The sequence below is a fragment of the Dermochelys coriacea genome, chromosome 1 (assembly GCF_009764565.3).
Source record: "Dermochelys coriacea isolate rDerCor1 chromosome 1, rDerCor1.pri.v4, whole genome shotgun sequence".
NCBI classification, from domain to species: Eukaryota; Metazoa; Chordata; order Testudines; family Dermochelyidae; genus Dermochelys; species Dermochelys coriacea.
In genome coordinates, this window is record NC_050068.2 from 237,515,667 (window position 1) to 237,535,673 (window position 20,007).

The 20,007-nt window shown below is 43.1% G+C and overlaps 1 protein-coding gene across 1 annotated transcript in view; it reads right to left on the reverse strand.

Annotated features, from left to right (window-relative positions):
* PIK3C2G (phosphatidylinositol-4-phosphate 3-kinase catalytic subunit type 2 gamma) overlaps window positions 1–20,007 on the reverse strand; it is a 305,063-nt gene that overhangs the window by 271,673 nt on the left and 13,383 nt on the right. Inside the window, exon 5 of the mRNA XM_043516861.1 lies at window positions 5,423–5,525. Within this exon, the coding sequence (XP_043372796.1) occupies window positions 5,423–5,525 (103 nt within the window). The remainder of the gene's footprint in view (window positions 1–5,422; window positions 5,526–20,007) is intronic.

Consider the following 20,007-nt stretch of genomic DNA (forward strand, 5'->3'; position numbering starts at 1 on the left):
GGGACCGCGGTTTTAGAGAAAAGTGTGTTCAGGGCCTCATCACCGTGCTGCCGTTGCCTCTTCGCCTGGTTTTTCAGGTGCTGGTTCTGCATACAATGCACGATAATTCGCAAGGTGTTTACCATGGTCATAACTGCTGGGGTGAGCTGAATGGGCTCCATGCTTGCTGTGCTATGGCGTCTGCTCCTGCTCGGGCAATCCAGGGAAAAGGGCACAAAACTATTGTTTGCCGTTGCTCTATTGGAGGGTGGGGCAACTGACAACATGGCTTACAGGGTTGGCTTACAGGGCATTAAAATCAACAAAGGGGGTGGCTTTGCGAGAAACAAAATGGCCCCCTCAAGGACAGAACTCAAAATTGGGTTTAGCAGGTTGTTGATTTCATGGAGGGAGGGAGGGGGAAATGAATACAAAACAAATCTGGTCTATTTCTTGTTTTGAGCCACTTCATCTATCTTTATACATCTTGCTTGCAGCAGACTGTGCAGTACGACTGCTAGCCATCGTCATCACCTGGGTGCTCGGCAGAAGACGGTGCAATATGACTGCTGGCCATTGTCTTCTGCTGGCTGCAGATTAAAAGACAGTGCACTGCTGGTAGGACTGAATTGCCATGAGACAAAACTTAAAAGGGAAATGACCTGGCTGAGTCAGTCCCAAGTTTGCCCAGGAGCCCCTGACCTCATTGAGGTTGGTTAAAAGAGCACCCTGGATTATGTCGATGATGGCTATCAGTCATACTGTACTGTCTGCTGCCAAAAAGCAATAAACTGCTGTTGTGTAGCAATGCAGTACCGCGTCTGTCAGCACCCAGGAGACATACGGTGATAGTGAGCTGAGCGGGCTCCATGGTTGCTGTGGTATGCCGTCTGCACAGATAACTCAAGAAAAAAAGGTGCAAAAGGATTGTCTGCCCTTGCTTTCATGGAGGGAGGGAGGGAGGGAAGGCAGGCCTGATGATATATACCCAGAACCACCTGCGACACCTGCAACCCATCAGGCACTGGGATTTCTACCCAGAATTCAAATGGGTGGCAGGGACTGCGGGAACTGTGGGATAGCTACCCACAGTGCAACGTTCCGGAAGTTGACGGTTGCCTCAGTACTGTGGACACACTCCGCCGACTACATGCACTTGGAGCATTTGTGTGGGGACACACACACAATCGACTGTATAAAAACGCTTTCTACAAAACCGACATCTATAAATTCGACCTAATTTCATTGTGTAGACGAGGCTTAACAGTTTGTTAAACATACAAAAATTTTAGGAAAGAAAAAGTGCATCTCTTACCATCAGGTAACCAATGACTTCATTTTTCTCAATTTGTTAATATTTTTATTGTAAATACACATGCATTAATATAACACTTCTACTACAATGTTATCACCATTAATACTGGTACATTCCACTTAAGCAAAAATGATCTCCAAGGTTCCAGCATTTACCTGAAAATCCCTCTATAGCAGGTGAGGATTCAGTCCTGCTGGAGATTCATACCCCCCCAGATGCTAGGTACATGGGAAGGTCTTGCTAGAGAGAGGGAATAGCAGGTGGGGCTGAGCACTCCTCAGAGAGGAACTCCGAAGGCAGCTAAACTTGTAGTGGAGGCTTGGACTAGATTTTGTGCTGTCTCATTTGGAAGTCTGTACATGACTAAAACCAAACCCCAACAAGGGGTAAATTTTTGACCCATTACAGCTTACGTGGATGCATTTTGGAGGCTCTGCTCAAACAATACTTTTTAATATCCTAAGTTGTATACATATAATATGGCAGCTGTGAAACACAAGATCAAAGAACAAATACAGCATCCCATCCCCTGGAGTATTTTACCACTATTCTAAATTGGTTCATCATTTTGTGAGGAAACTACTGTATTTTCCCCCACCCACATAAAATATTTGCCATTCTCAAGATCTCTAAGTGTAGGATATGCTACAAATGGATGTATTTGTTGCTATTCCACATGCAAAATTCCCACTCATGTCAATGGGAAGTTTTGTCCCATGAGGCAATATAAGTGGGCCTCAATATTTTTACAGCATAACCGTTAACTCTGTGGCCTCTACACAGGCTTTATTTGGAGATCTAATGAGAATCTAACATCTGGAAAATTCAAGTACTAAAAGCTTTTAAACACTAAAAACACAAAAACAAATTAAATCCACTGGCTGAAAAAAACCTATGATTTCAAGTGAAAATCTGAGGCCAGATTTCTTGCTTTTTCACTCCTTGACTCAAGACAATTTCCTCTTTCCTTCTGAATACATCATAATAGAATACCAGCTTCCTATGCAAGGAAAAAAATGTACCTCTACAAAAAAAAGTCTTTGGCTGAATTTACTAAACAATTTTGAATATTATTACTGGCCCTCTGAGGGATAACAACATCTTTGATCACACTCACGCATACTCACTTCTCATTGTTAAACAAAACTTTCCTTTTCCTTTGTCTGCTGCTCTTACTTAAGATTTCCTGCTTTTGTGTGTGTGTGTGTGTGTGTGTGTGTGTGTGCGTGCGTCTTGTGTCTGTCTTATTGGCTTCATTTCACTTAATTACACATGATAAAGTTTTAGGGGGAAAAAAATCTGATTTTTAAGAGCTCTTCACCAGATGCACAAATCTTCAGGAAGTGGGTAGAAGGATCTTCTTCCTGTGTTATGACATAGGCCTCAATATGAATCTAAACTCTTTCCCTCAAGTAGTGGTTACTACTAAAATTATGGGATATCAGAGTAGCTATTTGTTGCAAGGTAAACAAAATAGAGCAAGTGTATTCCTGGAGTTGCATGCACTTATATTAGCTGTGAATTTGGTCTGAGGAGTCTAATGTCGCTACATCTCTGGACTGCAAATGATTAGCTAACAATGTGAAATATGAACACACAATGCTGGATCTCTTGCCCCCTCCTACTTGCAGTGCACTGTTCCTATCACCTCTCAAAGGCAACCTGCTGTACACACAATATGATCACTAACTCAGCCAGGCATGTAGGCTTGGGCACCTAGGAACGAATTAAAGACCTGACAAATGAGAAGAAGAATCTGCCCGTCACCATAGGAAGTGTAGCCCTCAGGAAATAAATTTATGAGCCATAGTATAAGCTGTAAGTACAATTCTTCATTTAGATTTATATTTCAGTTGGAAATGAATAGGTATTTGGTGGCTGAGGACATTTTTGGTATTGCTATATGCCTACCTGTACGTAAGCAGTACTGGGCAAGTGATCATGCTGTCCTAGTGTTATCCCATATCTACAAGAAAAACTATCACCCTTCTTTGTATTTTCCTAAGAAAGCTGTCCTCTGGAACAGTTTCCCTTTCTGTTGACATTTAAATGAATCAAGGTGGGAAGGCCAGTGGATTTTTCACCAGAATGGTTTGGAATTTTTAGTCAACAATTTCATTTTTATGATTGCCAGTTTTGTAATTAAGCAATAAGAGTCACACATGCAGTGTATTTCTGAATAACTTGCATCAGATTACCCGCAACTCCATGGACATGCTACTATTTATTTCAAAAGGACAATATTTAAATTACCTAGTGGCTTTAAAATGACAGATAAAACTTTCCATGCCTACCTCTTTCCAGGCAGCTCACCATACTTGGGAATCCCAGAGCACTTTAGAAAAGTTAATTAAGTCTCAAATCTTCTGTGCAATAGATAACTATTATTATAGCAGGAGCACTAGATGGTGCTCTTGCATAGAGTTTGACACATTTTTCTTTTTATTAGTGTGCAAGCATGTTTTTAGCCTTGGAAGAAACTATCATATCGTTAGGTTTATAAAGCAGATTCTCTTGGGGAGTTGTGACTAGCACCAGGAAGTTTGCTCTACGTTTTAGTCTTTTTAAAGAGAGTCAGTTCTTGGGGCAGGGTATCTTTGTGGGAGCCAGACATTGGTGATTCAGCTGAGATCTCTGAAAGAAGGAACTGTCTGCTTGACATTTGTGACCACCTCTGTCCCAGAACTGGTGTGTAGGTATAAATAAAGCAATTTGCTCTAATAATATACCCTGTCTCGGTGTCACTGATTTCTCCTACAACAGGAAGCCAAACTGCAAGACCCCAGACATCTGCTACAGCACAGTAGAAGGAATACTCTGTGTGTGTGTGTGCACGCGCGCGCGCGCTGCTTACTCCACTCCATAAAAGCTTCCCAAACCATCACTTTTCTACAGATCACCTGACATCAGTGAGATGGTAATTATCTTTGGTCACCACTGATCTGAACCAAATTTGAAATGGTGACTTGGTGATGAAAGCCTCTCTTTCATATATTTCCTGTCTCCTGAACCATCAGTCCTTCTGCTATCAATGGAATCTCAATTACAGATATTTTCAATTGCTTGCAAAAAAAAACAAACAACAACAACCCAACAACAACTTTTGCATACCCTGGTAATGCAAAGTGCAAATAATTTGAACCACTGCTGTACATGATAGCACTGTCTCCTCTGCTTTTATCAGTTAAAAGGTAAAGAAGTCAAAAGATAAGATATTTTAAAACGTATTATATTTGGTCTCACAACAACCTTTTTTTAAAAAACAAAACAAAAAACGTTGCAACAGATGAATTACACCGAACCTGATAATTCTTAGGGGGATACATACCAGAACTGGAAAGAAAAGAAACCCTATTTTTTATATTAGAAATCTGTTATCTGATCCAAATTTTCACAGACTCAGGCTAGTAGTTCCAATTACCTCCTTTAGGCAGATATCCTATCTGTGGATAAAGGCAACCCATCTCCAGTCAAAATCACCTAAAACATCAAGGTCTCCTTTGTAGTGTGAAGTTTGGTTTGGAAGAAATTCAGATTGCCCACAGGGAATAAAATTCACATCTAGCAGCATGATCAGTATCATTAAAGCTCAATAATCCATTCCTAGGTAGTTGAATCACAAATAATCTGAATGAGAATCTCTTCAGATTTAAAGTGCGATAAGACTACGTCTTCAGCAGAAATACATTCTCTCTCACGCACACACAATGAAATACTTAGAATTTCAGTAACCAGGTCTGGATCTGATTTATCTTGTGTAGTACTTTATGGATGTTTGCCCTTAATATGTTTCAAAAATGTACAAGGACCAGCCAGAAAAAAAAAAGACTAACTGATATCATGAGTATAGTTCAACTCCAATAAAGTTGAATTCTTCTAACAAAGGTAACATATGCTCTTCTCATATTCAGATACTCTCTAGGCTTACCAAAAGGATAAAGAAAGCCTAACTAGGACAGAAGCAGAAAGACTCAGAATATGTTACATTAATGATGAACTACATTTGAATGTACACTCAAGAGAGCAAACAAGCCCTTTCTGATTATCAATGCAGATGGTTATATGAAAGGATCGGAAAGATTTCATTTCCTCGGGCATATTGAAAAAAAACAAGAAAAAAAGACGCACCATTCGAGCCAAACTTTGCTGATAGCTGGTGTCTTTCTGTAGACGAAGCTGAATGGAGGTGGTTGCCTTGCGAAGACTCTCATGACTGGCCAAAGCACGATCACTGCAATTTGGAAGGTGGTAGGGAAGGAGGGGGAGAAAGAAGAAACAAAATCATCATTATTGCCCAGCTCCCATTTTTCTCTCACACACTTTCCACCAGGCTCTAGCAATTCATGCTAAGCATCCAAACATGGTTGTATTACACGAACACAATGCATTAGATCTATAAACGATTGTGAGGTTTTGACCATGACTTGTTTTTAAGAGCTGGATGGAAAAAGATTAATAGAATCATTAGTAGAGTTGAAGCTCTGATTTAAAACATGTAAGTTTTGAAAAGGAATGACAATGAAGAAAGATGGAAATAAAAAGATCTTTCCACACTCAAAGCCATACTCTCTCTTTAGTTCCTGTTTGTAATTAAACCTCAAATTACTATGGATTATATTCAAAGCACCTAGGACATAATGTATTATTATTATTTATTTATAATAGTGTCTAGAAGCCCTAGTAATGGATCAGGATCCCATTGTGTTAGGCACTGTACAAAGAGAATTAAAAATGGCTTCAACCCCAAGATGTTTACAATCTAGGACAAGAGGTAGCAGATGGGTACAGACAGTAAAGGGGATTATGAGGAAAAAAATGAGACCATATTTGCCAGCATGATAGACAGTAGATAATTTGTATTATTTCTATATCTTGATACATAGCTAAATAGAACATCCTGGATGAGAACATCCTGGATGAAAAAAGTGTAGCTGTATTTAATTGGTATTTAGAGGCTGGGTGGAAAAGATAATCTATATTTGCAATTCATAGACGTAAATGAGCATGGGGCCTGATCCTCAAGTTCCAAAGCTCAAATTGTGCTGTGGACAAGGAGAAGGCAAAAGTGGCTGTAAGTCAGTTTTTGACCTCCTCTAATCATAGGGCTACCCGGGGGCCCAAGCAGCCACAGGGCTATTCTACCTTACATCAACTGGAATGGTTCACTAGGGACTGGTCTGTCCAGAGTGCAGGGTACTCTGGCTTCATCTAGAGTACTCCAATAATCTTCATGCTAGCAGGGGAATTCCCCTGTCATGAGAATAGCCAGGCCCCCTGTGCTTCTTTAGAGTAGCTTTCAGTCCTTTTAGCACTGTTGGATCAATGCAAAGGAGACTTCCCCTGGGCTGAGGGTCTGGCCTGGTATTTCTAATTTTATGTGGAGTTAACATTGTTCCATTGGCCATCATTTTTAAAAAAATCAGATGAAATAATGCACCAGTAATTCTCAATTAAAAGCCAGAACATTTCTTCAAATTGAAAGCTTTAGGGTTTAATGGCATTGATTTTCTGCAATGACAGATTTATTATTGGAACACGTTAACATACACCATCAGTTACATCTCCAGTGCATGTTCTGACAGGTTCATGTTGCCTCATCCAGGCTCCTAGATGTGAGAGCAAGAAGGATTGATCCATATTTACATAGCTTTTCAGCATGGCAAGTTGTTCCAGAGCTCCCTGGGAAGAGGTGAAAATAACTTAAAGGACTTATCGATAGGAGTCCTGATGAGGGGGTGGGGCCTTTAAATCCCCTGGCACTTCAAATCAGGATTTAAAGGGCCTGGGGCTAGGGCTATGGGAGCAGCACCTGGGAGCCCCGGGCCCTTTAAATCACCCCCTGAGCTCCCAGTTGCAGAGGCAACTGAGAGTCCTGGGGTTCAAGAGTGATTTAAAGGGGGCTATTTAAAGGGCCTGGGGCCACCGCTACCACTCCAGCCCTTTAACTTGTCACCGGAGCCCCACTGCCGCTACCCCAGGGCTCTGGCAACAAAGCTCCAGGGACAATTTAAAGGGCCCGGGCTGGATTAACTTTTTGTGGACCTGACACCAAACATATTTGAGGGCCCCCCTGGGGAAAGAAGAGGCCAGGGGCAAGAGCACAGTGGGGCATGGTGGTGGTGGGGGAAAGGATTGGTCCCCAGCTGGAGCGAGGCAGGGGCTGGGGAAAGATGAGCACAGCGAGGCATGGGGGGAGAATTAGTCCCTGCTGACTGGAGCAAGGCAGGGGCTGGGGGCAAAACCACAGTGGGGCAGGAGCTAGGGTTGGTCGTTGGAGCAAGGGAGGGGCTGGGGGTAAACTGCAAGGGCAGCAGGGCTGGGGAGGGGGTACACAGGATCCCACACACACACCCCTGCCCACATAGAGCGGGTACCTACCTTCTCCCTGGTTCTTGCCCATTCTCTTTGTCTCTCTCTGCACCAAGCTGAGGGTGGGGGTGCACTGAGAACAGGGCTGGGGATGCAGGGTCTGGGATGGTGTTAGGGTGCAGGAGCAGGCTGGGGGTTGGGGTGCAGGATCCATCCAGGAGCTAGAATGAGGGAGGAGGCTCAGAGTTGGGGCAGGAGGTTGGAGTGTGGAGCGCTTACCCAGGGCAACTCCCATCCGGTACGAGGGGTGCAGGTGGGTATGTGGGGTGGGGGAGGGTGCCGGAGTTCCCATTTGGTGCTCAGGGTGGGGGTGGGGATGTGGGGGGGTGCAGGAGTCAGGGCAGAAGGCTGGGGGTGTGGGCTCAGGTCGCTCCCAGCTCCCTGCCCTCAGCAGCTCATGGCAGGGGGCTGGAGGGGGTATGCCCTGATTCCATCCCCTTCCCCAAGGCCCTTCTCTGCTTCCTCATGCCAGCAAACAGCTTATCGGCAGCAGGGAGAGAGAGTGAGAGTGGAAAGCAGCACACTGGAGGAAGAGGCGGGGGGAGAAGGGAGCTGGGCTGCCAGCAGAGCTTGCCTTGCAGCAGCAGGACAGAGCCCAGAGAGAAGGCAGCACCAAGCTTCTGCCCCCATAGGAGAGAGCGGGGGGGGGGGGCAGAAAAGAGCGACCAGGGTCCCTTCCAAGTGTGGGCCCTTTAAATAGCTGCTGGAGCCTCACTGCCGCTACCCCAAGGCTCCGGCAGCAGGGCTCTGGTGGAAATTTAAAGCTGGGAGCCCCAGGCAGCTGGGAGACTCAGGCCCTTTAAATTGCCGCCTGGGGAAATCGGTCCGCCCCGGTACAGCGCACCGGCTCTTACCGTTATGCCATACCGGGGCGTACCGGCTTACTTGCACCTCTGTCCCTGGGCCAAGTAGGAGAAACAGGTTTGTAGTGCACATCACAACTTCTGGAGTGCCCTCTCATGCCTGGACAGAGCATTGCAGAGGACTTTGCCTCTTGTCTGCCCCCGGTGGCCACTTCCTTGGCTGCGATGGCCAGTCCCTGCCCATTATCTTTTCCCCACTCCCTCTCTGGATTTTCTGTGGCTTGGCGCTCCAGGTAAGTCATATAACAGTTCACGCCCCATCCAAAATAACAAAAAGTCCAACTTAAAGTCTAAATCAAACATCCAAATCCCTAGTTATCCTGCCCCTCTGAGACTTCACTGCTTCCTAGCCTCTGCAGAGCTTCTCTCATCTTTCTTCTTCCCAGTAGGATTCTCCTATTGCTTCCTTTCACCGTGGACTTCAGCAGTTTACTTCTGGGGATCCTCCTGCCCCTATCTCAGGCCTCCCCTACAGGAGTTTACTCTACTCCTTGTGGGTCTCTTTCTCTTGTTGCAGGCCCTAACTCCGAGCTCTCCTACCCAGGAGCTACCCTAATCCCATTGAGTGTCTCAGCCTCTTCCCAGAGAGGCACTCCCCTTCTTCTTCCCTCCAAACTCTTCCCCCTTCTGCTCAGTTCCCAGCTCTATTTAAGGAGTGCTCTGCCTGTTTCACCACCACATCTGGGGTTAGTCTTTCTAATTCAGCCCCTATTACACCCAGCTGGGGTCACTAATTAGCCCTATGTTGTCAGGCTACGGGGAGCTGCTAAACCATGAACAAGGCTAAGCCTAGCTTGCCTCAAAGGGCCAGCCAGCCCATGACAAGGTTCTTTTCAGATTTACCAACGATCAGGGAAGGTATGACATTCAGCTGGAAAATGGGTATAGCCATATCTAAGAGTTCTGTTGGGAGGGACTGAAATCAGATTTATTGGGTTTAATCCCCAAAACACTGGCCCTATGAACCTATGATAGAAATAGGAGCTTATAGAATGTGCACATAGCAGACTAGGAACTATTGAGTCTCACATCAGGCTGTCTAACAGAAAACAAAGGTTAATTTTTAATCATTAACTAGCATAGCACATGGCTGTCAGAGATAATTACGAAGGATTCAAAGTTCTGGGGATTTCTGACTTCTATGAGTAAATGCTCTACACCTATCCCACACTGTAATTAGGAAAGCTCCCCATTTCGAAGGCATAAAAGACAAAATTGCAGAAGTGGCATTTTGTGACAGACACATTGAAGGTCACAGAAGGAGAAACCTATTTCCATCTGATGAAATAAATACCTAGGGCAAGGTCCTTTGACAGTGCTTCTGTACATTTGCAAGATTCATTACTGTTAAAGGCATACATTACAGATTTAGAAGTAAGAAAGTTAGAGTGCAAAAGCACTAGCTACCACACTGAAATAATAAAATATCTGTACTGCTGTCATCAGCCTCCCATCACCCTTTACTGCCTCCCTCTCTCTTTCTACACAGTGTTCAAATTCCTCATCCTCACCATTGGGGATCTGCATGGCTGTACCTGCTTCTACATCTCTCCTGTCACTTCCCATCAAGCCCTGATGCTCTGCCCATAAGCTCTGACTCTGTGGGTGCTCTGGGGCCGGAGCACCCATGGGGAAAAATTGGTGGGTGCTCTGCACCTACCGGCAGCTCCCCGCCCCAGCTCACCTCCGCTCTGCCTCCACCCCCGAGCACGCCGCATCCCTGCTTCTCCCCCGAGCTCCCAGCGCTTGCGGCCACGAAACAACTGGGGGAGAGGCGGGGCCGGCGCCAGGATTTGGGGAAGGAGTCCAATTGGGGCAGGGAGGGGGCGGAGTTGTGGCAGGGACTTTGGGGAAGGAGTTGGAATGGAGGCAGTGCAGGGGCAGGAGAGGGTGGGGCGGGGTGGAGTTGGGCTGGATCGCGCACCCACCAGCGCCGGGAAAAGTTGGCGCCTATGGCTCTGCCCATGCGTCTTGCCTCACTATTCCCTTGTCACCATCTACTGTTGTCTTCATTATCCCTTTACCAACCCCAAGTCTGTAATGACAGTCCTTTTCCTATAGGCCACTTTTCACCATTGACTTCTGCACCTCCCCTCTTGCCTTACCCTCACACCATATTACAACTAATGGAACAATTGGGAAATTATACATAACATATTTATGAATCTTGAATCTCTTGACCGTGTTCCTATAATTTTCTAGTTTTCCTTTCTGCAAATATTAGTGTGAGTGGACTTTGTTTTGCACAAATATTTGGAGAAGAGCCTTTTATTCATTCAGATAGTGGGGCATGAATAAATAGATGGAGCGGGTTAATGACTTTTGAGGAAAATAATCAAGTCAGAAATTTAGTTTAGGTCATAAGAAAAAATAGATGGAGTGGTCCATAAAATAGATGTAGTAGTATTCAGCTCCTATTTGTTACAAGTTTATCATGGGCTGACCGACTATCAATGGCCCAATCCTGGAGCAATATAAAAGGGCTGCAGCACCCCACAAAACCTGGCCCTCTTTGCATCTGTTACCCCACCTATAAAATGGACATAAAAATTAAACAAACAGTCATTTTAAAGGGTTGTCATGTGGATTAGTTAGTATTTTTACAGTGCTTTGAACGATATAAAAAGCACAACATTATTATAAACATGACACATTCTGGAAAATCCCCTTTCATCTTATTTGTATTACAATACCACCTACAGACTTCAACTGGGATTGTGCTAAACATTGTACAAACATATAATGAGACCCAGCCCAAGCCCTTAAGAGCTTACAGTCTAAACAGGCAAGACAGAGACAGAGAGGAAAGAAAGTCACAAACAAGTGAAGTGACGTGCCCAAGGTGACAGAGCAGATCAGTGGCAGCCAGAAATAGACTCCAGGTCTCCTGACTCCCAATTCAGTGTCCCCAGCAACACCATTCATTTCCAACCATATAAAATTCTTTCCGCGTTATTTCTGAATCCTTAGGCAGTCTCTTAAATTTTATTAAAAAAACCTCACTGGAGCAGCATCACTGTATGAGAAGGTTAATTTGCAGTGACAAGAGAAAATGGAGGCTTATTTTTTTATGAAGAACATATTCACCCCAAAATGCAGGCTTCTGATGATCCCAATCTACACAAATATACCTCTTTCCTTTCTATAATTAATAGTTTAAACTTCTCTTGAAGGAAAAAACAGTTTCTACTCAGGCCTTGAGTCTCAAAGACTGGAATTAATAAGGCAAAAAAAAAAGTGTCATCAATAAGGTCACAAGCAAGCGTGAGAGTGTAAATTATAGACTGGAGATGCTCATTTCTATTCTACATTTCTGTTTACTGTGACTGCTGAATTTAGACACAAGATAATTACACAAAAATATACTACAGGAGAATGAAGAGGGAATTCAGCAATATACTAAAGGCAAACTAAAACCCTCCTGCCTTCAAAAGACAGGAAACTTTAAACTTTATAACAACTGTTGGACTATGTTCATTTGCTTGTTGTGCATTGCAATCAGTTCTTCTTACTAACAACAGCCAGATCAATAAACAAAATGAAAGAAAAATAAACTAACATCTTTTTATATAGCAATGTGGTATATTTTACTAGGTACTTTGGAATGCTCTGAGCAAGTGGCCTGTAGTTCTAGAGGCAAAAAGTTTGCAAGGAAGATTGATTCATTCCTGGCACATAACAAGAGCTTCTTTGGGTTTGCTGCTAACAGTGGGAGTCATGAATTATTCAACACAAGCTGCTTAACCCCCAATATAATTTATTTTTATATGGCATTTTTCATAAAGGACATCATAAAACCACTTTGCAGAGGCATCCATTCACAAGCTAAAGAGGAAAAAAAGCAAAGGACAGTCCGAAGGGAAGATTTAAACAAAGGATAATACAGGTGGTTTGGACAGGGAAGATCTTCAGCTAGCAGAGATGGACAGGGCAAGAAATAAAAAGATAGAAACAAAGAAGAGGTCAAGTTTGATGGAATGAATTGAACAGGTAGCTAGGAGATTTATGGTATGTCTACAGGTGAGCTGATCGGCAAGGCCGCCAGTGGGTGCTGAGCACTCACCATTTTTTTCCCGGGGGTGCTCCAGCCCCAGAGCATCCATGCCTAGATATATAGAAACACATTAAGATCATAGAAGAGGAAATTGCAGTACATCAAGATGGGCTGAGGGAAAGACAAAGCTAAAGATGAGAGAAGAGGCAGGGACAAACTAAGGATTAATCCTAACAATGCTTTAGAGATGGTGAAAGACAGATTTGTTGGCAAGAGAAATGTAAGCAGGAAAAAAAATGGAATAGCCTATGACAACTCACAATTTCTGACCTAGGGAGATCTAAGTTAAAGACCAGAAATGGAGCATGGTTCCAACTCAGAATTTCTCCAATTACCTATGGGATGAACCAAAATCCTGAGTATAAAATTCCCTGAACTTTTGGGGATGTTTGAAATCCAGGTTTCCACTGTGGTTCAGAAGAAAAAGCCAAGGGGAACATCAGAAGATATTGGACACACACAAAGGAGGGGAATAATAAATTGTTACATCTTCATTTACTTGACAATGCCATGTGCCATGCTATTCCTAGCTAACACACTAGTATATATTCTCTCTTTTCCCCAAACACTTCCATTCACTTAAAGCTAATTGATTCCAGGCATCATCATGTATTTCAGATTCTGCTACAGGGGAATCAGCTGCTCTATAATACAGTTCAGTCTGATAACAAATGGAAGCTTCTTATAGAACTTCATGATGCCATCTGGCTCACTAACACCATGGTGTAAAGCAAATGCATTATATGAACTCTTTTGTGGTTTGGCTTTATGTTCAGGTTCTACTGAACTGTAATGACAAAGAAAGAAACAGCAGTACACAATTCTCTTTACTGCTACAAGATTTCCATGATGACTATGTTAATGAGGTCAACTGACAACCCTCTGACACCGCCTATTATAGAAAACTCAAACAACACTCCACACCACAATTCACCCAGGAATTTAAGTGCATTGTCAAATCCTTCCTCAAACAGCTCCAAGAGAAACTCTACAACCTCATTCCCCCATGAACCCACTCAGGGATCTTCTATTTGCTTCCCAAGAAACACAAACAAAGAAATCCAGGTAGACTTATCATATCTGGCCTTGGTACTCTTACTGAAGGAATACCAGGACTCATAAAAACTATCCTTAAAGGGCCACGTACTACACAAAGGGCTTGCTTCCTGCAGGACACAACTGACATCCTGCAGAAACGCAGCAACTTTAACAACGCCCCTCAGAATACCATCCATTTCACCTCCCTATTCACCAACATTCCTCAAAATGATGGCATAGCTATCCACCTCAAATATCTACAAAACAACACTCAGATATCCACCCCAAACATCCTTTTCATGTCCTCACCCATAGCTATTTTACATTCAACAACAAGCAAACACTTTGCTCAAACCATTGGAACAGTCACGAGTACTAAGATGGCTTCCCAACATGCCAACCTCTTCACAGGCACATCAAGGAAAAATTTTTGTGTGAGAGCACCACAAATAAAAAAAAGATATACCCAAGATACATCAATGATACTTTCAGCCTCTGGTCAGATGACCTCAATGCCCTTATATCTTTCCACCACAACTTCAACCACCACCACCACCACCAAATTTTCTCTAGGACACTTCTGTGCCAGCATCAAATTTCTGGACATCAGCTTCATCAAAGGAATGCTATAGACAACTGTATCTAAGAAACCCACAGATCACCTCACCTACCTTCACAGGTCCAGTAACCACCCCAAACACACAAAGAAATTTGTTATCTACAGCCAGGCACTCAGATATCACAGAATATGCTCCAAGAAGAAAATCCAGGATATACACCTTAGCATACTTAAAACCTCCTTCACTAAACAAGGACACTCCACCAGAGAAGTAGATAGCATGATTGAATGGGCCACCCAAATAAGAACATAAGAATGGCCATACTGGGTCAGACCAAAGGTCCATCCAGACCAGTATCCTATCTACCGATAGTGGCCAATGCCAGGTGCCCCAGAGGGAGTGAACCTAACAGGTAGTGATCAAGTGATCTCTCTCCTGCCATCCATCTCCACCCTCTGACAAACAGAGGCTAGGGACACCATTCCTTCCCCATCCTGGCTAATAGCCATTCATGGACTTAATCTCCATGAATTTATCCAGTTCTCTTTTAAACCCTGTTATAATCCTAGCCTTCACAACCTCCTCAGGCAAGGAGTTCCACAGGTTGACTGTGAGCTGAGTGAAGACGAACTTCCTTCTATTTAAAACTGCTGCTCATTAATTTCATTTGGTGGCCCCTAATTCTTATATTATGGGAACATAACTTTTCCTTATTCACTTTCTCCACACCACTCATGATTTTATATATCTCTATCATATCCCTCCTTAGTCTCTTCTTTTCCAAGCTGAAAAGAGCTAGCCTCTTTAATCTCTCCTCATATGGGACCTGTTCCCATGGCTAACCTGGTGGCAGAACTTTGTGACTTTGTCCTGACCCATAACTATTTCACATTTGGTGACAATGTATATCTTCAAATCAGCGGCACTGCGATGGGTACCCGCATGGCCCCACAGTATGCCAACATTTTATGGCTGACTTAGAACAACGCTTCCTCAGCTCTCGTCCCCTAATGCCCCTACTCTACTTGCGCTACATTGATGACATCTTCATCATCTGGACCCATGGAAAAGAAGCTCTTGAGGAATTCCACCATGATTTCAACAATTTCCATCCCACCATCAACCTCAGCCTGGACCAGTCCACACAAGAGATCCACTTCCTGGACACTACGGTGCTAATAAGCGATGGTCACATAAACACCACCCTATATCGGAAACCTACTGACCGCTATTCCTACCTACATGCCTCTAGCTTTCATCCAGATCATACCACTCGATCCATTGTCTACAGCCAAGCGCTACGATATAACCGCATTTGCTCCAACCCCTCAGACAGAGACAAACACCTACAAGATCTCTATCATGCATTCCTACAACTACAATACCCACCTGCTGAAGTGAAGAAACAGATTGACAGAGCCAGAAGAGTACCCAGAAGTCACCTACTACAGGACAGGCCCAACAAAGAAAACAACAGAACGCCACTAGCCATCACCTTCAGCCCCCAACTAAAACCTCTCCAACGCATCATCAAGGATCTACAACCTATCCTGAAGGACGAGCCATCGCTCTCTCAGATCTTGGGAGACAGACCAGTCCTTGCTTACAGACAGCCCCCCAATCTGAAGCAAATACTCACCAGCAACCACACACCACACAACAGAACCACTAACCCAGGAACCTATCCTTGCAACAAAGCCCGTTGCCAACTCTGTCCACATATCTATTCAAGGGATACCATCATAGGGCCTAATCACATCAGCCACACTATCAGAGGCTCGTTTACCTGCGCATCTACCAATGTGATATATGCCATCATGTGCCAGCAATGCCCCTCTGCCATGTACATTGGCCAAACTGGACAGTCTCTACGTAAAAGAATGAATGGACACAAATCAGACGTCAAGAATTATAACATTCAAAAACCAGTTGGAGAACACTTCAATCTCTCTGGTCACTCGATCACAGACCTAAGAGTGGCTATACTTCAACAAAAAAGCTTCAAAAACAGACTCCAACGAGAGACTGCTGAATTGGAATTAATTTGCAAACTGGATACAATTAACTTAGGCTTGAATAGAGACTGGGAATGGATGAGTCATTACACAAAGTAAAACTATTTCCCCATGGTATTTCTCCCTCCCACCCCACCCCCACTGTTCCTCTGATATTCTTGTTAACTGCTGGAATTAGCCTACCTGCTTGTCACCATGAAAGGTTTTCCTCCTTTCCCCCCCCGCTGTTGGTGATGGCTTATCTTAAGTGATCACTCTCCTTACAGTGTGTATGATAAACCCATTGTTTCATGTTCTCTATGTGTGTGTATATAAATCTCTCCTCTGTTTTTTCCACCAAATGCATCCGATGAAGTGAGCTGTAGCTCACGAAAGCTTATGCTCTAATAAATTTGTTAGTCTCTAAGGTGCCACAAGTACTCCTTTTCTTTTTGCGAATACAGACTAACACGGCTGCTACTCTGAAACCTAATCATTTTAGTTGCCCTTCTCTGAACCTTTTCCAATGCCAGTATATCTTTTTTGAGATGAGGAGACCACATCTATACACAGTATTCAAGATGTGGGCATACCATAGATTTATATTAAGGCAATAAGATATTCTCCATCTTATTCTCTAACCCTTTTTTAATGATTCCTAACATCCCGTTTGCTTTTTTGACTGCCGCTACACACTGCATGGACGTCTTCAGAGAACTATCCACGATGACTCCAAGATCTCTTTCCTGATTAGTTGTAGCTAAATTAGCGCCCCCCCCAGCATATTGTATGTATAGTTGGGATTATTTTTTCCAATGTGCTTACTTTACATTTATCCACATTAAATTTCATTTGCCATTTTGTTGCCCAATCACTTAGTTTTGTGAGATCTTTTTGAAGTTCTTCAGTCTGCTTTGGTCTTAACTATCTTGAGCAGTTTAATATCATCTGCAAACTTTGCCATCTCACTGTTTATCCCTTTCTCCAGATCATTTATGAGTAAGTTGAAGAGGATTGGTCATAGGATTGACCCTTGGGGAACACCACAAGTTACCCCTCTCCATTCTGAAAATTGACCACTTATTCCTACCCTTTGTTCCCTGTCTTTTAACCAGTTCTCAATCCATGAAAGGATCTTCCTTCTTATCCCATGACAACTTAATTTACATAAGAGCCTTTGGTGAGGGACCTTGTCAAAGGCTTTCTGGAAATCTAAGTACACTATGTCCACTGGATCCCCTTTGTCCACATGTTTGTTGACCCCTTCAAAAAACTCTAATAGATTAGTAAGACATGATTTCCCTTTACAAAAACCATGTTGACTTTTAGCCAACAATTTATGTTCTTCATTGTGTCTGACAATTTTATTCTTTACTATTGTTACAACTAATTTGCCCGGAACTGATGTTAGACTTATCTGTCTGTAATTGCCAAGATCACCTCTAGAGCCCTTTTAAAATATTGGCGTTACATTAGCTATCTTTCAGTCATGGGGTACAGAAACTGATTTAAAGGACAGGTTACAAACCATCGTTAATAGTTCCACAATTTCACATTTGAGTTCTTTCAGAACTCTTGGGTGAATGCCATCTGGACCTGGTGAATTGACACTGTAAAGTTTCTCAATTAATTCCAAAACCTTCAATCTGCGACAATTCCTCAGATTTGTCACCTACAAAAGATGGCTCAAGAGATCTTGTTTCAATACAGGAAAAAAACCCTCCAATCACACACCCCTACTTGTCACTTGATACCCCATATGGGTTCCAGTGTAGGGTGGCATCAAACAACTGCTACCCATACTTTGCGGGAACCACTTTCTGAAATAAATCTTTCCTGCTCTTTCTCCCCTCCCCCTTTTCTGGCCCTCAAACAACCTTACCAAGTTCATCATCAGAATCAAGCTCCCCACAGACCAGGACACATCAAAGTAGCACTAGACTCTGCCATAACAATAGCTGCTAACCCTGCAAGCATATCTCCACTGCTATAATGTTCAATACCCCCCACAACACACCTTTCAAGATCCATGGATCCTACACATGCCTATCAACACAAGGTGTACCTCATCCAGTGCACTAAATGCCGCAACAACAACTATGTGAGTGAAATGAGACAATTACTACACTCTTGATGAACTCACAGAAAAATAAAGACAAAAAACACCTACCACCTGCACAAGACCTTCAAAAGACAGACAGGGGAGCTTAAATTCACAACTTTGGTAGACCCTAAAAAGCATGATCTTAATAAAGATACTCTATTTATAGCTTATTACACAATCTGTAGCCCACTAAACCCCCTCTTCCACTTTCTTTTTGTGCAGATCAGTTAATGGGCTACTTGAATGGTCTCTTAAGAGTATGTGTTAACTACTTTTGCCATACAATCTGGTCTGCCTTGTATTTAGCTGTGATGCTCTAAGTACCTTTCCCAGACCTGAAGAAGAGCTCTGTGCAGCTCAGTGGTTTTCAACCTGTGGTTCATGGATCCCTGGGGTGTGCAGACTATGTCTAAGATTTACAAAGGGGTCCGTTCCTCCATTCAAAATCTTTTAGGGATCCACAAATTGAAAAAAAAAAAAAGGTTGAAAACCACTGGTGTAGCTCAACAGCTTGCTTCTTTCACAAACAGAAGTTGCTCCAATAAAAGACATTCTCTGACCCACTTTGTTTCTCCAATACCCTGGGATTAACACAGCTACAGAGAGCACTGCAAACATGATTTGGAGAGCTTATTCTGGAATTCAGCACTGACATGTATTCCAAGAAGAATTTTGCATGAGCACTTCTGATTTTACATCTATATTAACAACAAGGGAGTGTGAAAGAGCATCTCACATTCATAGACATCTCAGATACAGGGCCAAATTGATCCTTCAAGTAACCCCTCATGCTTCACATTAAGTTGCCCTGGGGATGAGTTTGGCCTAGGGTTTCAAGATCTCATTTAGAGTATGCTGAGGATGATTAGGAAGAGGCGGGAAAAACGGGAAGATGAAAGCACAGCACAGTACAGTATAGAATTACAGCAGTTGAGGACAGAACTGCAGCTCAATGCCTTTTGCACTACACTGAAGGAGCAAAGCAAGCAGCTGAGAACATTATTGACCTTGTTTTGCTGCTAATGAGACATGCAGAGATTCTGCAAGTGCAGGAATTTAGCGGTTCCCTATTGATGAGTTCTTCCAAAAGTGAAAATAAACTGTTCAGAACATACAGTACACTGTACCGAGACACAGTGAGCTCATCCTCAGTACAATTACTTATTTTTTCGTTAGCAATTAGTTTGAAATGAGAAAGAACTTTTTCCCCCTTCTAAACAAACCCAGTCTCTCTTATGCAACAGAGTGGTCAAGTAATGGAGGTAATGGGCTTGAATTGACTGTCACCTGTTCCAGTTTTACACCAGCGTAACAATACTGTCTTGTTTTATGCAGGTGTAAGCACTGGAGAATCACGCACAGTGAGGTCTAAATGACCAAACCCTGCACCCTGAGTTGCAAAATATAATTCATCACAGACATGTGAAATCAGTTACTAGTGAGGGAGAAACCTATAAAAGTTACAACTAGTACATGTGTATATCATCATCCAACTTCAAGCAGTTTCTAAGTTCAAAAGTTCCTGGCTAGGATACCCAAAAAGGCTTTTTGCCATGTATGTTCTCTCTTCACAACCTGACATTCAGCGACAGCTGGGTGTCTTCACTTACTCTACACTGATGGAAAGAAATGCCATCCCAGAAGGCAACTTTTCATAATCATACTTCCCATGTTTCAGTGGTGTACATCTTTGAAGAGCTGCACAAACATTAATTAACTCATCCTCATAAC